Raw genomic sequence first — 24,238 nt, 5'->3', positions numbered from 1 at the left:
AGGCTATATTAGGTCTTTTATTGTGTAATGAGACAGGGTTAATTAACAATCTCATAGTAAAGGATCCTCTGGGGCAGAGTGATCATAATATGATAGAATTTCACATTCATTTTGAGAATGACTTGCCTAAGCCTGAAACTAGAGTCTTAAACTTAAATAAAGCCAATTACATAGGTATGAGGGGCGAGTTGGCTAAGGTAGATTGGAAAAATAGATTAAAAGGTATGGCCGTAAATAAGCAGTGGCTAGCATTTAAAGAAATATTTCATAATTCTCAACAAAAATACATTCCATTGAGAAACAAAAACTCCATGGGAAAAGTGATCCAACCGTGGCTAACTAAAGAAGTTAAGGATAGCATTAGATTGAGAGAAGAAGCTTATAATGTTGTAAAGGATAATAATAAGCCTGAGGATTGGGAGAGTTTCAGAAACCAGCAAAGGTTGACCAAAAAATTGATAAAAAGGGAAAAAATAGAATATGAGAGAAAACTAGCAAGAAATATAAAAGCAGATTGCAAGAGTTTCTAAAAGTATGAAAAAGGAAAAGAGTAGCAAAAGTAAACGTTGGTCCCTTAGAGGCTGAGACAAGAGAAATTATGGGGAATAAGGAAATGGCAGAAATGTTAAACAAATATTTTGTATCTGTCTTCACAGCAGAAGACACAAAAAGCATACCAAAAATGGTGGGGAAACAAGGGTCTAATGAGGGTGAGGAACTTAATGTAATTAATATAAGTAGCGAAAAAGTACTAGAGAAACTATGGGACTAAAAGCCGACAAATCCCCTGGACCTGATGGCCTACATCCTAGGGTTCTAAAAGAGGTGGCTGAAGAGATAATGGATGCATTGGTTTTGATCTTCCAAAATTCCCTAGATTCTGGAATGGCCCCAGCAGATTGGAAGGTCGCAAATGTAACACTGCTATTCAAGAAAGGAGGAAGAAAAGAAACAGGGAACTACAGGCCAGTTAGCCTGACATCAGTCGTCGGGAAAATGCTGGAATCCATTGTTAAGGAAGTGGTATGAAGTCACTTAGAAATCATAACATGATTAGGCAGAGTCAACATGGCTTTATGAAAGGGAAATCGTGTTTGACAAATTCATTAGAGTTTTTTGAGGATGTAACGAGCAGGGTAAATAAAGGGGAACCAGTGGATGTAGTATATTTGGATTTCCAAAAGGCATTCGATTAGGTGCCATATAAAAGGCTATTACACAAAAGTAGGACTCATGGAGTTGGGGGTAATATAATAGCATGGATAGAGGATTGGTTAACAGACAGAAAACAGAGAGTAGGGATAAACGGATTTTTTTCCAGTTGGCACGCTGTAACTAGTGGGGTGCTGCAAGGATCAGTGTTGGGGCCTCAGCTATTTACAATCTATATTAATGACCTAGATGAGGGGACCGAGTGTAATGTATCCAAGTTTGCTGATGATACAAAGCTAGGTGGGACAGTAAGCTGTGAGGAGAACACAAAGAGTTTGCAAAGGGATATAAATAGACTAAGTGAGTGAGCAGTAAGGTGGCAGATGGAGTATAATGTAGGGAAATGTGAGGTTATTCACTTTGGTAGGAAGAATAGAAAAACAATCTTTTTTAAATGGTGAGAAACTTTCAAATGTTGGTGTTCAGAGAGATTTGGGTGTCCTCATGCAAGAAACACAGTAAGCTAGCATGCAGGTACAGCAAGCAATAAGTAAGGCAAATGGCATGTTGGCCTTTATTGCAAGGGGGTTGGAGTATAAGAGTAGGAAGTCTTGCTACAATTGTACAGAGCCTTGGTGAGACCACACCTGGAGTACTGTGCACAATTTTGGTCTCCTTTTCTAAGGAAAGATATACTTGCCTTGGAGGTGTTGCAACGAAGGTTCACTAGATTGATTCCTGGGATGAGAGGGCTGTCCTATGATGAGAGATTGTGTAGAATGGCCTATACTCTCTGGAGTTTAGAAGAATGAAAGGTGATCTCATTGAAACATACAAGATTCTGAAGGGGATTGACAGAGTAGATGCTGAGAGATTGTTTCACCTGGCTGGAGTGTCTAGAACTGTAGGGGGCATTGTCTCAGGATAAGGGGTAGGCCATTTTAAGACAGAGATGAGGAGGAATTTCTTCACTCAGAGGGTTGAGTGTCTTTGGAATTCTCTGCCCCAGAGGGCTGTGAATATTGAGTCTTTGAGTATATTCAAGGCTGAGATAGATAGATTTTTGGACTCTAGGGGAAATCAAGGGATATGGAGATGGGGCGGGAAAGTGGAGTTGAGGTCGATGATCAGCCATGATCTTACTGAATGGCGGAGCAGGGCGAGGGGCTTTTAGGGCCTACTCCTGCTCTTATTTCTTATGTTCACAGAAATCACAGAAACCCCACAGTGCAGATAGAGGCCATTTCGGCCCATCGAGCCTGCACCGACACATATCCCACCCGATCCCCGTAACCCCTGCACCAACACATATCCCACCCTATCCCCATATGTTCTTATGATACAGTGTGATTCACTGCGATACGGTGCGATTCACTGCGATACGGTGCGATTCACTGTGATACAAATGTGATTCACTGCGATACAGTGTGATTCAGTGTGCTACAGTGAGATTCACTGTGATAAAAGTGTGACTCACTGTGATACAGTGCGATACAATGCGATTCACTGTGATACAGTGCAATACCCAGCGATTCACTGCGATACAGTGTGATTCACTGCGATACAACATGATTCACGGTGATACAGTGTGATTCACTGCAGTACACTGTGATTCACTGTGATACAATGCAATCCACTGCAATACAATGTTATTCTCTGCGATACAGTGTGATTCACTGTGATACAATGTGATTCACTGCGATACAGTGTGATTCACTGCAGTACACTGTGATTCACTGCGATACAATGCAATTCACTGCAATACAATGTTATTCTGTGATACAGTGTGATTCACTGCGATACAGTGTGATTCACTGCGATACAGTGCGATTCACTGCGATACAGTGCGATTCACTGCGATACAGTGCGATAGAGCGATTCACTGCGATACAATGCGATTTACTGTGATACAGTGTGATTTACTGTGATACAATGCGATTCACTGCTGTACAGCGTGATTCACTGTTACATTGTGATTCACTGTGATACAGTGCAATACAGTGTGATTCACTGTGATACAGTGTGAGTCATTGTGATAGTGTGATTCCCTCTGATACCAGTGCGATTCCCTGCAATAAAAGTGCAATTCACAGTGATAGTGTGAATCACTGCAATGCAATGTGATACACTGCAATACAATGTTACTCCCTGTGATACATTGTGATTCACTGTGATACAGTGTGACTCACTACGATAGTGATTCGCTGCGATACAGAGCGATTCACTGTGATACAATGTGATTCACTATGATACAGTGTGATACAATGTGATTCACTATGATACAGTGTGATTCACTGTGATTCACTGTGATTCACTGTGATACAGTGCGATTCACTGCGATACAGTGCGATTCACTGCAATAAAAGTGCAATTCACAGTGATAGTGTGAATCACTGCAATGCAATATGATTCACTGCAATACAATTACTCCCTCTGATACAGTGCGATTCACTGCGATACAGACTGATTCACTGTGATACAGAGCGATTCACTGCGATTCTCTACAATAGTGTGATTCACTATGATACAGTGCAATACAGTGTGATTCACTGTGATACAGTGTGATTCACTGCGATACAATGCGATTCACTGTATACAATGCGATTCACTGCGATAGTGATTCACTGCAATAAAAGTGCGATACAGTGTGATGCATTATGATAGACTGTGATTCACTGTGATACCATGCGATTCACTGTGATACAGAGTGATTCACTGTGATACAGAGTGATTCACTGTGATACAGAGTGATTCACTGTGATACAGAGTGATTCACTGTGATACAGAGTGATTCACTGTGATGCAGAGCGATCCACTGCAACACAATGTGATTCACTACGATACAGTGTGAGTCAGTGTGATTCGCTATGATACAGTGTGATTCACTGATACAGCGTGATTCACTGCGATAAAATGAGATTCACTGTGATACAAGTGTGATTCACTGTGATACAGTGTGATTCACTGTGATACAATGCGATACATTGCGATTCACTGCGATAGTGATTCACTGCAATAAAAGTGCAATACAGTGTGATGCATTATGATGTACTGTGCTTCACAGTGATACAATGCGATTCACTGATGCAGTGTGATTCACTGCAATAAAAATGTGAATCACTGCGATAAAAGAGCGATTCACTGTGATACAGTGTGATTCACTGCAATAAAAATGTGAATCACTGCGATAAAAGAGTGATTCACTGTGATACAGATCGATTCACTGCGATGCAGTATGATTCACTATGATACAGTGCAGTTCACTGTGATATAGATCGATTCACTGCAATACAGTGTTATGCACTGTGATACAGTGCAATTCACTGCAATACAGTGTTATGCAGTGTGATACAGTGTGATTCACTGCGATACAGTGCAATTCACTGATATAGTGTGATTCACTGCAATACAATGTTGTTCACTGCGATACAGTATGATTCACCATGATACAGTGTGATTTACGGCAATTCTCTGTGATACAGTGTGATTCACTGCGATACAGTGTGATTCACTGTGATACAATGCGATACAGTGTGATTTACTGCGATACAATGCGATTAACTGTGATTCACTGCGATACAATGCGATTAACTGTGATTCACCATGATTCACTGTGATACAGTGAGAATCACTGCGATACAGTGCGATACAATGTGATACAGATCGATTCACTGCGATACAATGTGATTCACTGCAATACAGTGTTATGCACTGCGATACAATGCGATTCACTGCGACACAGTGCCATTTACAGTGATACGGTGCGATTCACTGTGATATAGTGTGATTCACTGTGATATAGTGTGATTCACTGTGATAATGTGCGATTCACTGCAATACAATGTTATTCACTGCGATACAGTGTGATTCACCGTGATGCAGTGTGATTCACCATGATACAGTGTGATTTACTGCAATTCTCTGATACAGTGTGATTCACTGTGATTCACTGTGATTCACTGTGATTCACTGTGATTCACTGTGATACAGTGTGATTCAATGTGATTCAATGTGATACAGTGTGATTCACTGCGATACAGTGCCATTCCCTGCAATGCAGTGCGAATCACTGCGATACAGTGCGATTCACTGCGATACAGTGCGATTCGCTGCAATACAGCATGATTCACTGTGATACAGTGATTCACTGTTATAAAAGTGCAATTCACTGTGATAAAAGTGTGATTCATTGCAATACAGTGTGATTCACTGCGATACAACGTGATTCACTGCTATACAGTGCAATTCACTTTGATACAGATCGATTCACTGCAATACATTGTTATTCACTGCAATTTACTGCAATAGAGTCCGATTTACCGCGATACAGTGCGATTCACTGCGATAGTGATTCACTGCAATGAAAGTGCAATACACTGCGATACAGTATGATGCTCTACGATAGACTGTGATTCACTGCGATACAATGCGATTCGCTGCGATACAGTGTGATTCACTGCGATAAAAGTGCAATTCACTGCGATACAGTGCGATACAATGTGATACAGATCGATTCACTGTGATACAATGTGATTCACTGCAATGCAGTGTGATTCACCATGATACCGTGTGATTTACTGCAATTATCTGCGATACAGTATGATTCACTGTGATACAGCGCAATTCACTGTGATACAGATTGATTCACTGCAATAGTGTTATGCACTGTGATACAATGTGATTCACTGCGATACACTACGATACAGTGCGATGCACTGTGATAAAGATCGATTCATTGCAATACATTGTTATTCACTGTGATTTACCACGATAGAGTCTGAGTCACTGCAATGAAAGTGCGATACACTGCGATACAGTATGATGCTCTACGTTAGACTGTGATTCACTGCGATACAATGCGATTCACTGCAATACAATGCGATTCACTGCAATACAGTATGATTCACTGAGATACAGTGAGATTCACTGTGATACAGTGTGATTCACTGAAATACAGTGCGATTCACTGCAATACAGTGTGATGACCTGTGATACAGAGCGATACAAAGTAATTCTCTGTGATACAGTGTGATTCACTGCATTGCACTGTGAAATATTATGATTCACTACAATACTATGCGATTCACTGCGATGCAGTGGAATTCCCTGCAATACAGTGCGATTCACGGCAATACAATGTGATTCACTGTGATACAATGAGATTCACTGCAATACAGTGTGATTCACTGTGATACAGATCGATTCACTGTGATACAGTATGATTCACTGCAATACAGTGCAAGTCACTCTGATACAGATCGATTCACTGCAATACAGTGCGAATCACTGCGATACAGTGTGATTAACTGTGATAAGAGTGATACAGTGTGATTCGCTGCAATAAAAATGTGAATCACTGCGATAAAAGAGCGATTCACTGTGATACAATGTGATTCAGATCAATTCACTGCAATACAGTGTTATGCACTGTGATACATTGCAATTCACTGCAATACAGTGTTATGCACTGTGATACAGTGTGATTCACTGCGATACAGTGCCATTTACTGTGATACAGTGCAATTCACTGTGATACTGTGTGATTCACTGCGATACTGTGATTCACTGCGATACTGTGTGATACAGTATGATTCACCATGATAGTGTGATTTACTGCAATTCTCTGTGATACAGTGTGATTCACTGCGAGACAGTGTGATTCACTGATACAATGCGATAAAGTGTGATTCACTGCGATACAATGCGATTAACTGTGATTCACTGTGATACAATGCGATTAACTGTGATTCACCATGATTCACTGCGATACAGTGCCACTCCCTGCGATACAGTGAGAATCACTGCGATACAATGTGATACAGATCGATTCACTGCGATACAATGTGATTCACTGTAATACAGTGTTATGCACTGCGATACAATGCGATTCACTGCGACACAGTGCCATTTACTGTGATACGGTGTGATTCACTGTGATACAGTGTGATTCACTGTGATACAGTGTAATTCACTGTGATACAGTGTGATTCACTGTGATACAGTGTGATTCACCGTGATACAGTGTGATTCACCGTGATACAGTGTGATTTACTGCAATTCTCTGTGATACAGTGTGATTCAATGTGATACAGTGTGATTCACTGCGATACAGTGCCATTCCCTGCAATGCAGTGCGAATCACTGCGATACAGTGCGATTCACTGCGATACACTGCAATACAGCGTGATTCACTGTGATAGTGATTCAGTTATAAAAGTGCAATTCACTGTGATAAAAGTGTGATTCATTGCGATACAGTGTGATTCACTGCGATACAACGTGATTCACTGCTATACAGTGCAATTCACTGTGATACAGATCGATTCACTGCAATACATCGTTATTCGCTGCAATTCACTGCAATTTACTGCATTAGAGTCCAATTTACCGCGATACAGTGCGATTCACTGCGATAGTGATTCACTGCAATGAAAGTGCAATACACTGCGATACAGTATGATGCTCTACGATAGACTGTGATTCACTGCGATACAATGCGATTCGCTGCGATACAGTGCGATTCACTGATACAGTGCAATACAATGTGATACAGTGCAATACAATGTGATACAGATCGATTCACTGTGATACAATGTGATTCACTGTGATACAATGTGATTCAATGAGATACAGTGCAATTCACTGTGATTCAGTGCAATTCACTGCAATGCAGTGTGATTCACCATGATACCATGTGATTTACTGCAATTATCTGCGATACAGTATGATTCACTGTGATACAGTGCAATTCACTGTGATACAGATTGATTCACTGCAATAGTGTTATGCACTGCGATACAATGTGATTCACTGCGATACACTACGATACAGTGCGATTCACTGCTGTACAGTGCAATTCACTGTGATAAAGATCGATTCATTGCAATACATTGTTATTCACTGTGATTTACCACGATAGAGTCTGAGTCACTGCAATGGAAGTGCGATACAGTATGATGCTCTACGTTAGACTGTGATTCACTGCGATACAATGCGATTCACTGCAATACAGTATGATTCACTGAGATACAGTATGATTCACTGAGATACAGTGTGATTCACTGTGCTAAAAGTGCGATTCACTGCGATACAATGTGATTCACTGCAATACAGTATGATTCACTGAGATACAGTATGATTCACTGAGATACAGTGTGATTCACTGTGCTAAAAGTGCGATTCACTGCGATACAATGTGATTCACTGCAATACAGTGTGATTCACTGCAACACAGTACAATTCACTGCGATTCACTGAGATACAGTGTGATTCACTGCAATACAGTGCGATTCACTGCAATACAGTGTGATGACCTGTGATACAGAGCGATACAAAGTAATTCTCTGTGATACTGTGTGATTCACTGCGATGCAGTGCATTGCACTGTGAAATATTATGATTCACTACGATACTGTGCGATTCACTGCGATGCAGTGGAATTCCCTGTAATACAGTGCGATTCACGGCAATACAATGTGATTCACTGCGATAAAAGTGCAATTCACTACGATAAAAGTGTGATTCACTGCGATACAATGTGATTCACTGTGATACAATGAGATACAGTGTGATTCACTGTGATACAGTGTGATTCACTGTGATACAGATCAATTCACTGATACAGTATGATTCACTGCGATACAGTGCAAGTCACTCTGATACAGATCGATTCACTGCAATACAGTGCGAATCACTGCGATACAGTGTGATTAACTGTGACACCGTGTGATACAATGTGATACCCTGCGATACAGTGTGGTTCACTGCGATATAGTGCATTTCACTGTGAAATACTATGATTCACTGCGATGCAGTGGAATTCATTGCAATACAGTCTGATTCACAGCAATACAATGTGATTCACTGCGATAAAAATGCAATTCACTATGATACAGTGCAATTCACTGCGATACAATGTGATCACTGCGATACAGTGATTTGCTGTGATACAATGCGACTCACCGCGATTCAATGTGATTCACTGCAATAAAAGTGTGATATATTGCGATATGGTATGATGCTCTATGATAGACTGTGATTCACTGCGATACAATGCAATTCACTGCGATACAGTGTGATTCACTGAGATACAGTGCGATTCACTGCGATAATAGTGCGATACAATGTGATTCACTGTGATACAGTGCAATTCACTGCGATAAAAGTGTGATTCACTGAGATACAATGCCATTCACTGTGATACAGTGCGATTCGCTGCGATAAATGCGATTCACTGCGATGCAATGTGATTCATTGTGATACAGTGTGATTCACTGTGATACAATATGATTCACTGCAATGAAAGTGTGATACACTGCGATACGGTATGATGCTCTATGATAGACCATTATTCACTACGATACAGTGTGATTTACTGTGATACAGTGCGATTCACTGCGATAGAAGTGCAATTCACTGTGATACAATGTGATTCGCTGTGATACAGTGTGATTCACTGCGATACAGTGCAATTCACTGTGATACAGTGCAATTCACTGTGATACACTGTGATTCACTGCGATAAAAGTGCAATTCACTGTGATACAATGTGCTTCATTGTGATACAGTGTGATTCACTGTGATACAATGAGATTCACTGCGATACCGTGTGATTCACTGCAATACAGTGCGATTCACTGCGATACAGTGCGATTAACTGTGATACAGAGCAATACAATGTAATTCTCTGCGATACACTGTGATTCACTGCGATATAGTGCATTTCACTGTGAAATGGTATGATTCACTGCGATGCCATGCATTTCACTGTGAAATAGTATGATTCACTGCGATACTGCGTGATTCACTGCGATGCGGTGCAATTCACAGCAATACAATGTGATTCACTGTGATATAATGATTCACTGAAATACAGTATGATTCACTGCAGTACAGTGTGATTCACTGAGATACAGTGTGATTCACTGTGATACAGATCAATTCACTTTGATAGTGTGATTCACTGTGATACAGTGCAATTCACTCTGATACAGATCGATTCACTGCAATACAGTGTGATTCACTGCGATACAGATTGATTCACTGCGATACAGATCGATTCACTGTGACACAGTGCGATTCACTGCGATACAGTGCGACTCATTGCAGTACAGTGTGATTCACTGATACAGTGATACAATGTGATTCCCTGCGATTCAGTGTGATTCACTGCAATACAGTGCGATTCACTGCGATACAGTGCGATTAACTGTGATACAGAGCGATACAATGTAATTCTCTGCGATACACTGTGATTCACTGCGATATAGTGCATTTCACTGTGAAATGGTATGATTTACTGCGATGCCATGCATTTCACTGTGAAATAGTATGATTCACTGCGATACTGCGTGATTCACTGCGATGCGGTGCAATTCACAGCAATACAATGTGATTCACTGTGATATAATGATTCACTGAAATACAGTATGATTCACTGCAATACAGTGTGATTCACTGAGATACAGTGTGATTCACTGTGATACAGATCAATTCACTCTGATACAGTGTGATTCACTGTGATACAGAGCAATTCACTCCGATACAGATCAATTCACTGCAATACAGTGTGATTCACTGTGATACAGATCGATTCACTGTGATACAGATCGATTCACTGTGACACAGTGCGATTCACTGCGATACAGTGCGACTCATTGCAGTACAGTGTGATTCACTGATACAGTGATACAATGTGATTCCCTGCGATTCAGTGTGATTCACTGCGGTATAATGCATTTCAGTTTGAAATAGTATGATTCACTGCGATACAGTGCATTTCACTGTGAAATAGTATGATTCACTGCGATACGGGACCGGAGAAGCAGCGGACCTGCGCGGGAGCAACCCGAGGCGGCGGAGGTTAAAAGGGAGCAACCAGAGGTAGCGAGGCCCACAGCCCCGAGACCAGAGAAGCAGCGGACCTGCGCGGGAGCAACCCGAGGCGGCGGAGGTTAAAAGGGAGCAACCAGAGGCAGCGAGGCCCACAGCCCCGAGACCGGAGAAGCAGCGGACCTGCGCGGGAGCAACCCGAGGCGGCGGAGGTTAAAAGGGAGCAACCAGAGGCAGCGAGGCCCACAGCCCCGAGACCGGAGAAGCAGCGGACCTGCGCGGGAGCAACCCGAGGCGGCGGAGGTTAAAAGGGAGCAACCAGAGGCAGCGAGGCCCACAGCCCCGAGACCGGAGAAGCAGCGGACCTGCGCGGGAGCAACCCGAGGCGGCGGAGGTTAAAAGGGAGCAACCAGAGGCAGCGAGGCCCACAGCCCCGAGACCGGAGAAGCAGCGGACCTGCGCGGGAGCAACCCGAGGCGGCGGAGGTTAAAAGGGGCATACCAATCCAGGTTCCGGGAGAGAGGTAAAAAGTAATCCAAGTGTGACGTCAGCAGGAAGCAGGTAAGTGATTGGTTGGTGAGTATTTCTCTCTTTTCAATACAAGCTTGAATTCTGTGGTGTTAAATTTCTAGGGTCTCTGTGTTGTAGTGGGGACAGTTGGTAAATAAAGCGCCCTAGAGTATACCTGTAACTGGGGTGTTGAATAAATGTTTTAATTAATTAAAGGAGTAAGTCATGGCAGGAGAGCTCAGACCCGTGTTCTGCTCCTCTTGCTCCATGTGGGAAGTCAGGGACGCTGCCAGTGTCCCTGACGACCATGTGTGCGGGAAATGCATCCAGCTGCAGCTACTTGTAGACCGCATTGCGGCGCTCGAGCTGCGGGTGGATGAGTTTTGGAGCATGCGCGATGCTGAGAGGGTCGTGGATAGCACGTTTAGCGAGTTGTTCACGCCGCAGAGTAGGGCTGCACAGGCAGAAAGAAATTGGGTGACCATCAGGCGGAGCAACAGAGGCAGGCAGGAAGTGCAGGGAACCCCTGCGGACATCCCCCTTTCAAACAGGTATACCAAGTTGGATACTGTTGAGGGGGATGACTCACCAGGGGAAGGCAGCAGCAGCCAGCTTCCTGGCACCAGGGACGCTTCTGCTGCTCAGAAAGGGAGGAAAAAGAGCGGGAGAGCAATAGTGGTAGGGGATTCTATCGTAAGGGGAACAGATAGGCGTTTCTGTGGCCGCAAACGTGACTCCAGGATGGTTTGTTGCCTCCCTGGGGCCAGGGTCATGGATGTCACTGAGCGGCTTCAGGGCATTCTTAAGGGGGAGGGGGAGCAGGCAGAGGTCGTGGTCCACATTGGGACCAACGACGTAGGTAGGAAGGGGGATGAGGTCCTGCATCAAGAATTTAGGGAGCTAGGTAACAGATTAAAGAGCAGGACCTCAAAGGTTGTAATCTCTGGATTACTCCCAGTGCCACGTGCTAGTGAGTATAGGAATAGGAGGATAGAGCCGATGAATGCGTGGCTAAAGAGTTGGTGTAGGAGGGAGGGTTTTACTTTCCTGGATCACTGGGCCTGCTTCTGGGAAAGGTGGGACTTGTACAAGTCGGACAGGTTGCACCTGAACCAGAGCGGGACAAATATCCTTGCGGGGAGGTTTGCTAGCACTGTTGGGGGGGGTTTAAACTAACTTGGCAGGGGGATGGGATACAGAGGGGAGCTGAAAGAGGGGGTGATGTGCTGCCAATTATAGAGAAAAAAACAAGTCAGCTTGGTAGACAGCAAATATATAAGGGCAAGGCTGGATGGCATCTATTTTAATGCAAGGAGTCTTGCAAATACGGTGGATGAACTGAAGGTGTTGATAAACACATGGGAGTATGATATTGTTGCTATCACGGAGACATGGTTGAGGGAGGGGCAAGACTGGCAGCTCAATATTCCGGGGTACAGAATCTTCAGGCGAGACAGAGGGGGAGGTATAAGAGGAGGGGGTGTCGCAATATTAATTAAGGAGTCAATTACTGCAGTAAGGAGGGATGATATATTAGCAGGTTCCTCTAATGAGGCCATATGGGTGGAGCTTAAAAACAAAAAGGGGGCAAGCACTTTGCTGGGAGTGTACTATAGGCCTCCAAACAGTCAGGGGTAGATAGAGGAACAGATATGTAGGCAAATCTCAGAGAAATGTGCAAATAATAGGGTAATAATAATGGGGGATTTCAACTTCCCCAATATTAACTGGGATAGTCAGAGTGTGAAAGGCTCAGAGGGTGTAGAATTCTTAAAGTGCATCCAGGAGAGCTTTTTGAGCCAGCATGTAGAAAGTCCTACAAGAGAGGGGGCGGTACTGGACCTAATTCTAGGGAATGTGGCCGGCCAAGTGGAAAAAGTGCTAGTAGGTGAGCACTTTGGTGACAGTGACCATAATATGGTGAGATTTAAGGCGGTCATGGAAAAGGACAGGGATGGGCTGGAAATAAAGGTTCTAAATTGGGGGATGGCCGATTTTAATAGGATAAGGCAGGATCTGGCCAAAATGGACTGGGATCAGCTACTTGTAGGAAAATCCGCATCGGAGCAATGGGAGGCTTTCAGAAGGGAGATTGAGATCATACAATGGCAAAATGTTCCCGTAAAGGTCAAGGGTGGTTCCAAAAACCACAGGGAACCTTGGATGTCGGGATATACGAGAATGGATTAGGAAAAAAAGGAGGGCTTTTGGCAGATACAAAAGGCTAAAGACGGAGGAAGCCCTAGAGGAGTACAAAAAGTGCAGGGGGATACTTAAAAAAGAAATTAGGAGATCAAGGAGGGGCCATGAAATAACACTGGCGAGCAAAATAAAGGAAAATCCTAAGATGTTTTATAAGTATATTAAGGGTAAGAGGATAACTAGGGAAAAAATAACGCCCATTAGGGACAAAAGTGGCAATCTGTGTGTGGAGCCGGAAGATGTAGGAGGGGTTCTAAATGAATTTTTTGCATCTGTTTTCACTATGGAGAAGGACGATGTAGACATAGAAATAGGGCGGGGGACTGTGATATGCTCGAACATATTAACATCGAGAGGGAGGAGGTATTGGCGGTTTTAGCAGGCCTAAAAATGGATAAATCCCCAGGCCTGGACGAAATGTATCCCAGGCTGCTGTGTGAGGCAAAGGAAGAGATTGCGGGGGCTCTAACACATATATTCAGGACCTCTCTGGCCACAGGGGATGTGCCAGAGGACTGGAGAACCGCTAATGTAGTACCATTATTCAAGAAGGGAAGTAGGGAAAAACCGGGGAACTACAGGCCAGTGAGCCTAACATCAGTGGTAGGAAAATTATTGGAAAAAATTCTGAGGGACAAAATTAGTCTCCACTTGGAGAGGCAAGGATTAATCAGGGATAGTCAACATGGCTTTGTCAAGGGAAGATCATGTCTGACTAATTTGATTGAATTTTTTGAGGGGGTGACCAGGTGTGTGGATGAGGGTAACGCAGTGGATGTGGTATACATGGATTTCAGTAAGGCCTTCGATAAAGTCCCGCACAGGAGACTGGTCAAGAAGGTAAGAGCCCATGGAATCCAGGGTGCCTTGGCACATTGGATACAAAACTGGCTTAGTGGCAGAAGGCAGAGGGTGATGGTCGAAGGTTGTTTTTGTGACTGGAAGCCTGTGGCCAGTGGGGTACCACAGGGATCGGTGCTGGGTCCCTTGCTGTTTGTGGTCTACATTAATGACTTGGATATGAATGTAAAAGGTATGATCAGTAAGTTCGCGGATGATACAAAAATTGGTAGGGTGGTAAATAGCGAGGAGGGTAGCCTCAGTCTGCAGGACGATATAGATGGGTTGGTCAGATGGGCGGAACAGTGGCAAATGGAATTTAACCCGGAAAAGTGCGAGGTGATGCACTTTGGGGGGACTAACAAGGCAAGGGAATACACAATGAATGGTAAGACCCTAGGCAAGACGGAGGGTCAGAGGGATCTGGGTGTGCAAGTACACAGATCCCTGAAGGCGGCGGAACAGGTGGATAAGGTGGTAAAAAAAGGCATATGGGATACTTGCCTTCATTAGCCGAGGCATAGAATATAAGAGCAAGGAGGTTATGATGGAGCTGTATAAAACACTGGTTAGGCAACAGCTGGAATACTGTGTGCAGTTCTGGTCGCCACACTACAGGAAGGATGTGAACGCTTTGGAGAGGGTGCAGAGGAGATTCACCAGGATGTTACCAGGGCTGGAGCGCTTCAGCTATGAAGAGAGACTGGGCAGATTGGGTTTGTTTTCCTTGGAGCAGAGGAGGCTGAGGGGGGACATGATTGAGGTGTACAAAATTATGAGGGGCATAGATAGGATGGATACTGAGGAGCTTTTTCCCTTAGTAGAAGGGTCAATAACTAGGGGGCATAGATTCAAGGTAAAGGGCGGGAGGTTTAGAGGGGATTTGAGAAAGAACTTTTTCACCCAGAGGGTGGTTGGAGTCTGGAACTCACTGCCTGAAAGGGTTGTGGAGGCAGGAACCCTCACAACATTTAAGAAGCATTTGGATGAGCACTTGAAATGCCATAACATACAAGGCTACGGACCAAATGCTGGAATATGGGATTAGATTAGACAGGGCTTGATGGCCGGCGCGGTCACGATGGGCCGAAGGGCCTCTATCCGTGCTGTATAACTCTATGACTCTATGATACTGCGCAATTCACTGTGATGCAGTGGAATTCATTGCAATACGGTCTGATTCACAGCAATACAATGTGATTCACTGTGATAAAAGTGCGATTCACTATGATACAGTGCAATTCACTGCGATACAATGTGATCACTGCGATACAGTGTGATTTGCTGTGATACAGTGTGACTCACCGTGATGCAGTGTGACTCACTGCAATGAAAGTGCGATACACTGTGATACGGTATGATGCTCTACGATACAGTGTGATTCACTGTGATACAGTGTGATTCACTGTGATACAGTGTGATTCACTGTGATAAAAGTGTGATTCGCTGCGATACAATGTGATTCGCTGCGATACAGTGATTCACTGCAATACAGTGTGATTCACTGCAATACAGTGTGATTCACTGTGATATGATGTGATTTACTGCGATACTCTGCATTTCAATGTGATTCACTGCAGAATAATGTGATTGACTGTGAGATACTGTGCTCTCTTCTAGGGTTGCAAGTGGTTGCTGCAACAGCTGCGACAGTACCTGACAGCGAAACATGGCACTGAGGCTGTAGAAGTGCTCTTTAGAGACATCGACAACATCTTCATCAAAAGTTTGCAGAGTGTCCAAACCGTGATTATTAACGACAAGCACTGCTTCGAACTGTATGGATATGACATTCTAATCGACAAGTACCTGAAACCGTGAGGACACTGAGTGATGGGGTGAACTGGAGCAGAATGTGTGCGTAATTCATTGTGAATCTGATTGGCTGTGATTATGTGTGTACATGTATGTGTTCTGTGGCTGTGTGTGTACAAGTATGTGCTGTGTGGCTTTGTGTGTGTACATCTGTGTTGTGTGGCTCTGTGTACATGTATGTGTTGTATGAACGCACGTGTATGTGCTGTGTGACTGCATGTATGTGTTGTATGACTACATGTATGTGGTGTGTGACTGTACATATGTTGTTTGACTGTGTTGTGTGACTCTACATATAGGCACACAGGCACACAACACATGTACACGTGACTACATGCATGTGCTGTGTAACTGCATGCATGTGCTGTGTGACTGTACATGCATGTGCTGTGTGACTGCATGTATGCTGTGTGACTGTACATGTATGCATTGTGTGACTGTGTACATGTGTGTGTTGTGTGTGTACATGTATGTATTGTTTGACTCTGCACATGTATGTGTTGTATGACTGTGTACATGTATGTGTTGCGTGACTCTGCATGCATGTATTGTATGATTCTGTATGTGTTGTACTGGGTAGCTCTTACTCTTGTGTTTCCTCTCCCTGCTTTTCTCTGCCCTATCAATGCCTTGTCCTTTGTTGCACCGGGCAGCTCCTATATCCGCCCCATCTCATCCTACAAACATCTTTAGTGTCTTTCTGTTTCCTTAGGTGGCTTTTGGAAGTGAATGCCTCTCCTTCGCTGATAGCTAGCAGCCAGGAAGATTACGAGCTGAAGTGTCGCTTGCTGGAGGACACGGTGCATGTTGTAGACATGGAAGGAAGGTGAGCAAAGAAAGCCCGTGCATTCACATCGTGCCTCCCAAGTCCTCAGTGTGTTCTGAAATGCTTCACAGCCAATGAATCACTCTTTTGAAGTTGTTTTGTAGGCAAATGCCTATAGCGAGGTCTCACAAACAGCGATGAGATGTATGACCATTTAACCGGTTTTTGGTGGTGTTAGTTGATGGAGGAACATTGGCCAGGACACCAAGAGAATGCCCTGCTCTTCTTCAAAAAAAGAATGCAGATCTTTAGCGTCCAGCCTTACTTGATTTAACGTCTCGGCAGAAAGACGCCACTTCCAACAATTCAGCACTCCCTCAGTACTGCACAGGAGTGACAGAAGCTATTACAGCAGTCCTGTGGTGTGTAATAGAACAGGAATTAACACTAGTTGTTGAGAAATGGTGAGGAATTGTTATCAGTCAGAGGCACGTTTCTGAGGCCTTCACACTTTTCCTGGTTATCAAATAAGCACAAATGTAAGCTGATACCATCCTAAAGATAATGGATTGGCACACAATACGTGAGATTATAGAGGGGACTGAGCTGAATAGAACAATATATAATGCCATGAAAATACCTCAAACACATTCAACTTCCTAAGCAGGAATAGGGGATTGAGTCTCCCAATCATGGGTATTTATCACTGAACAGCTCTGGCTCGAGGGACCAGGTCCCTGGCCTTCTAGCACAATGGAAATGGAACCATGAGACTCTCTACCAAGCACACTGCACAGCCTTTGTCAATCCCCAACAAAGATTGAGTTTGGCATTCAAAAGGCATCAGCTCCTTTAACGGGGCCATGTTATGCCCTTCTCCAGTTCCACAGATTCCACCTCACTCATTATGATCAATACTGTTGCCTCCAGATGGGTCCTATCTCCAAGACCCAACAATGATACATAGACTCCAGTGTGCGCCAAGAGTCCAGCGCTCTTCCTCCACTCCTCAATGCTGGAGACACATCTCCCCATGCACCATGACAAGAGGCAGCACAAAGTCTGCGGTGAGGGACTGGATCAACAGCTACCAGAGTCATTGTGAGACCCAGAGGACTGAGTTCTCCTCTGTTGGTGGTTTTGCAGTGGAACGGGACTAATGCCCCCCAAACTGACTTTAAATGCTGTCGGGGAGCGCTCCCGATGCAAGCGCTACCTCTACCAATATGGCGGAAATGTGCATCCGCTTCCTGCCCATCATTTTGGAGCCTTAGTGTAGTGCCTAAAAAATTTCCGCTGCACGACCCAATTTATAGGTCACCGAGTCTCCTAAAAACAGCCATTGACTTTCAACTGAAGCCAATTAGCTGATTCTCAGTTAGGAATGATGCAGGGAAAGGAGGCAGCTGAAAAATAACATGCAATAAAGACCCCATGGGACAGGATGGAGGTGTCAGTAAACTCGTGTGGAACAAATTGCCCAAGATGTTCCTTATGAAGGAGAATCATTGTCCTTTGTTGGCATACCATGTTATTTCCATGAAAGACTATGTTTTGCAGACTGTCTGGGAAGGAGAAGCAGATCGGAGGGTTTGACCTGATGTGGAATGATGGTCCTGTTTATAGTGATGATGGAAACTTCGATGGAGGCATCAACCTCATTGCTAACACTCACTTGGGTAATAACACAATGGCATTCTCTCTGCCGCTTGCTGTTATTGTTTTATATTATTTTCTATTTGTAGAAGATATATAAATAGCTTTCCTTTCGGTCATTGGACCTGGGTGCAATACTGTACTAATGCACATATAGGCCAACCCAACCATGAGGGGCCCTGGTGGGAGGCGGGGGAAGGAAATTAAAATTAACTCACATACAGGCCATACACCAGAGCCCCAACATCAATGCAGCTTTTACCTTGGAGTGTGGCCCATGGGCAGGTTAATACAGTAATAGAGATCCACAGATCATCCTCCTGCATCCAGTTGTACCTGACACAGCATGGGTACAGAAACATACTGCACAAAGAGATTTTACACCACCAGCTCATGCCCCAGGAATACTGGGCATCTTCCAGGGGTTTCACTGGGTTACGAAGATATTAGCGTAGATTTCCCACCAAATTGTAAGCTGCAGACTGCTGCGAGGTTCAGGGGATTCTCACTTCCGGGAAGCTTTTTATAATTTTTCAGTTGCTTCAGCATGATACAGAAACACATAGTAACACAGTATTGACAGCACTGAGGTATGGGGATTTATTACTGTAACAATAAATAGTACAGTATTGACAGCACTGAGGTATGGGGATTTATTACTGTAATAATAGTACAGTATTGACAACAGAGGTCAGGGGATTTATTGCTGTAGTAACTAATACAGTACTAACAGTATTCAGATGTCAGATTGGTTTATACTGTAATGAATAGTACAGTATTAACTGCATTCAATGGTCAGGTTGGTAAATATTGTCAGGTTGGTTAATTACTGTAATTAACAGGATTCAGGTCCTCGACCTGTGCACCCGGGAGATGACACACCATCCGTCTTTCTGGGTCTGGTTTGCACAGAATTCCACCTGTAAACTGAATAATGAAATCCCCTAATACCACAACTAGTCTGCTCCTCTTTCTCTTTTTCCTTCCTTCCCTGACAGGCTGCTGAAATGCCCCAGTGCATCGCACAATTGCCTGAAGCTGCTACATTGCCCCAGTGCATGGCTAATCCTTGACTGAGGCTGCTAATTTGCCTCAGTGCATGGTTCATTCTTGCCTGAGGTGGTTGCATTGCCCTAGTGCATGGCTCATCCTTGCCCCAGTAGAGTCATAGTCATAGAGTCATAACGGCACAGAATGAGGCCATTCGGCCCATCGAGTCTGTGCGGACTCTCTGTAGAGCAATCCAGTCAGTTCCATTCACCCGCTCTATCCCCGTAGCCCTGCAAGATTATTTCCTTCAAGTGCCTATCCAGTCTCCCCTTGAAAACATTGTGGCCTAGAAATTGGGTTTTGGCTTAGCCAGGGCTTTAGCGCCGGAAATTAGTGCCGGCGCTAAGTCCCCTGCGCGCGCCAAAAATTCAGTGGCGCCGCGCCCAAACGGCTGCCGGCGCTACTGAAGGGTCTTAGCGCCTGGAAAAGGGCGCTAACTGCCGTTTCGCGCCGCAATTCCGGCGCTGCGGCACCCGATGCGGTGTGGCAGGCTGGGGAAGTGCAGGCCTCCTCCTTCCGTTAAGGAGGAGCTGCCTGCACCCGGCCGCGGCCCGCGCAAATCTGCTTAAAAATGAGCCCGGCACCTTGGACAAGTGCCGGGCTTGCATCTGTTCCGGGGGTGGGGGGGAGAGAAGTCCGGGGAGGGAGCTGCGGGCAGGCGGCCGGCCGCCACGGGGCCTTTAATGCGCCGGCGCTAACTGCAGTAAGGCACCTCTGACAAAACGCTGGTTGCGGCTGCCACGGGCGAGGCGGCCGCAACTCAATTTCGGAGTTCGGGCGGGTTACCACGGCAACCGGGACGCTGCGCACACCGATGACGTCATCGGTGCCGGCGCAGCGCTACCGGAGCAACGCCGATTTAGGGCCCCAGGGAATTTCACTACTGGCCATAACTCCGGCGCAAGGCCCTCTAGCGCCTCAAATGAGGCGCTAAGGCTACTGAATTTTCAGCCGTGAGTGTCTCCGCTTCCACCACTTCCGTCGGCAGCGAATTCCAGGTCCTCACCACTCGCTGTGTAAAAAAGTTTTCCCTCACATCCCCCCTGTATCTCTTGCCCAAAACCTTAAATCTGTGTCCCCTCGTCCTTGTACCATCAACGAGTAGGAACAGCCTTTCCCCGTCTAGCCTATCCAAACCCGTCATAATCTTGTACACCTCTATCAAATCACCCCTCAACCTCCTTTGCTATAATGAAAACAAATCCAGCTTCTTCAACCTGTCCTTGTAGCTAAGATCCCCCATCCCTGGAACCATTCTGGTAAATCTCCTCTGCACCCTCTCAAGTGCCTTCATATCCTTCCTAAAGTGTGGTGACCAGAACTGGACGCAATACTCCAGTTGTGGCCTAACCAGCGCTTTATAAAGGTTCAGCATAACTTCTCTACTTTTGTACTCAGTACCTCCATTTATGAAGCCCAAGATCCCATATGCTTTGCTAACCATTCTCTCAATATACCTTGCCACCTTCAGGGACCTATGCACATTAACTCCCAGGTCCCTCTGTCCCTGTACACTTTTAAAACTGTGCCATTAAGTGTCTATTGCCTCTCCCTGTTCCTTCTGTCAAAATGCATCACCTCACACTTATCTGTATTAAATTCCATCTGCCACTTGTCTGCCCATTCTGCTAGCCTTTCTATGTCCTGTTGCAGTCGATTGGTATCATCCTCACTGTTTGCCACCCCCCCAAGTTTGGTGTCATCGGCAAATTTAGAAATTCTACTCTGTATTCCAATATCCAGGTCATTTTATATATATCAAAAAAAGCAGTAGCCCCAGCACTGACCCTTGGGGAACACCACTGTCTACCATCCTCCAGTCTGAAAAACAGTCATTTACCACAACTCGCTGTTTTCTGTCATTAAGCCAATTCCTTATATTAGCTGCCACTGACCCACCTATTCCATGAGCCTCAATTTTGTTAACCAGCCTTCTATGTGGTACTTTGTCAGACGCCTTCCTAAAATCCATGTAGACAACATCCATTGCATTCCCTTCATCAATCCTCTCTGTTACTTCATCAAAAAATTCAATTAGATTAGTCAAACGCGATCTGCCTTTTACAAATCCGTGTTGGCTCTCCTTAATTAGCTTAAACCTCTCCAAGTGCCCGTTAATTTTTTCCTTGATTATTCTTTCTAAAACATTACCCACCACTGCTGTTAAACTGACAGGCCTGTAGTTACTAGGAATGTCATAGAAAAATAGGAGCAGGAGTAGGCTATTCGACCCTTTGAGCCTGCTCCGCCATTCAATATGATCATGGCTGATCCTGTATCTCAATACCATATTCCCGCTCTCTCCCCATACCCCTTGATGCCTTTTGTGTCTAGAAATCTATCTATCTCCTTCTTAAATATATTCAGTGACTTGGCCTCCACAGCTGTCTGTGGTAGAGAATTCCACAGGTTCACCACCCTCTGAGTGAAGAAATTTCTCCTCATCTCAGCCCTAAATGACCTACCCCATATCCTGAGACTGTGACTCCTCGTTCGAGACCCCCCAGCCAGGGGAAACATCCTCCCTGCATCCAGTCTGTCTAGCCCTGTCAGAATTTTATACGTTTCCACGAGATCCCCTCTCATTCTTCTAAACTCTAGTGAATACAGGCCTAGTCGACCCAATCTCTCCTCATACGACAGTCCTGCCATCCCAGGAATCAGTCTGGTGAACCTTCTCTGCACTCCCTTTATGGCAAGTATATCCTTTCTTAGGTAAGGAGACCAAAACTGCACACAGTACTCCACCAAGGCCCTGTATAACTGTAGTAAGACATCCTTGCTCCTGTACTCAAATCCTCTTGTAATGAAGGCCAACATACCATTTGCCTTCCTAACTGCTTGCTGCACCTGCATGTTTGCTTTCAGTGACTGGTGTACAACGACACCCAGGTCCCTTTGTACATCAACATTTCCCAATCTATCACCATTTAAATAATACTCTGTCTTTCTGTTTTTCCTACCGAAGTGGATAACTTCACATTTATCCACGTTATACTGCATCTGCCATGTATTTGCCCACTCACTCAACTTGTCTAAATCGCCTTGAAGCCTCTTTGCATCCTCCTCACAACTCACAATCCCACCTAGTTTTGTGTCGTCAGCAAACTTGGAAATATTACATTTGGTTCCCTCATCCAAATCATTGATATATATTGTGAATAGCTGGGGCACAAGCACTGATCCCTGCGGTACTCCACTAGTCACCGCCTGCCACCCCAAAAAAGACCCAATTATTTCTACTCTCTGTTTCCTGTCTGTTAACCAATTTTTAATCCATGCCAGTATATTACCCCCAATCCCATGTGTTTTAATTTTGCACATTAACCTCTTATGTGGGACTTTATCAAAGGCCTTCTGAAATTCCAAATATACCACATCCACTGGTTCTCCCTTGCCTATTCTATCAGTTACATCCTCAAAAAACTCCAGTAGGTTTGCCAGACACGATTTCCCTTTCATAAATCCATGTTGACTTTGTCTAATCCCATTGATATTTTCTAAGTGTCCTGTTATCACATCCTTTATAATAGACTATAGCATTTTCCCTACTACTGATGTTAGGCTAACCGGTCTGTAGTTCCCTGTTTTCTCTCTCCCTCCTTTTTTAAATAGTGGGGTTACATTTGCCACCCTCCAATCTGCAGGAACTGTTCCATAATCCTTACGCCCTTTCTTGAACAATGGTGTCACATTTGCCACTTTCCAATCCTCAGGTACCTCCCCCGCATCTAGGGAAGATTGGAAAATTATGGCAAGCACTTCCGCTATCTCCTCCCCCAATTCACTTAGCAACCTGGGATGCAAGCCATCTGGACCAGGCGACTTATCCACTCTAAGCATACCCAGTCTTTCTAGTACATCCTGTCTATCAATTTTCACCCCTTCCATTGCTTCTTCCTTTTCCACTTCTACCGATATTTTGTCAGCATCCACCTCCTTAGTAAACACCGATACAAAGTACTCATTGAGTATTCTAGCCTTGCCCTGTGCCTCTAAGCATATATCACCTTCTTTGTCCCTAATAGGCCCCACCCCGCCTCTTACTACCTGCTTACAGTTTACGTGCCGGTAGAAGATTTTTGAGTTCCCTTTTATGTTAACCGCCATTCTACTCTCATATTCTCCCTTTGCCAATCTTATTTTCATCTTCACTTCCCCTCTCAACTTAATGTATTTGGTCTGGTTCTCCCTTGAAGAATTCACCTGACATTCATCATACACCCTTTTTTTTTGTTTCATCGTCTTCTCCATCTCCCTCGTCATCCAAGGAGCCCTTGCTTTGGTTCCCTTACCCTTCTCTCTTGTTGGGTCATTCTTACTTGAGGTCGCTGCATTGCCCCAGTGCATGGCAATCCTCGCTATCCCAGCCACCTCAAGTCTACACGTCCTCTCTCTCCAGAGGAGAGACACTGT

General features: G+C 44.5%; 1 protein-coding gene across 7 annotated transcripts in view; it reads left to right on the top strand.

The window, feature by feature from the left end:
- The window catches only part of ttll9 (tubulin tyrosine ligase-like family, member 9), a 176,927-nt gene that overhangs the window by 148,861 nt on the left and 3,828 nt on the right, over nt 1-24,238 (top strand). For 6 of the 7 annotated variants that reach the window (XM_086005110.1, XM_086005115.1, XM_086005109.1 and 3 more), the window contains 3 exons: nt 16,156-16,352; nt 17,063-17,176; nt 18,677-18,795. In XM_086005110.1, coding sequence (XP_085861236.1) covers nt 16,156-16,352; nt 17,063-17,176; nt 18,677-18,795 — 430 coding nt within the window. Of the gene's footprint in view, nt 1-16,155; nt 16,353-17,062; nt 17,177-18,662; nt 18,796-24,238 lie in introns of those variants that run through there. The other variant, XM_086005112.1, reaches the window with a different exon arrangement.

Source organism: Somniosus microcephalus, chromosome 13 (genome assembly GCF_052327205.1).
Source record: "Somniosus microcephalus isolate GS21.2 chromosome 13, FLI_Smic_1.0, whole genome shotgun sequence".
NCBI classification, from domain to species: Eukaryota; Metazoa; Chordata; class Chondrichthyes; order Squaliformes; family Somniosidae; genus Somniosus; species Somniosus microcephalus.
Note: the sequence above shows the minus strand (reverse complement) of the source record. Positions and strands in the feature narration are given on the sequence as shown.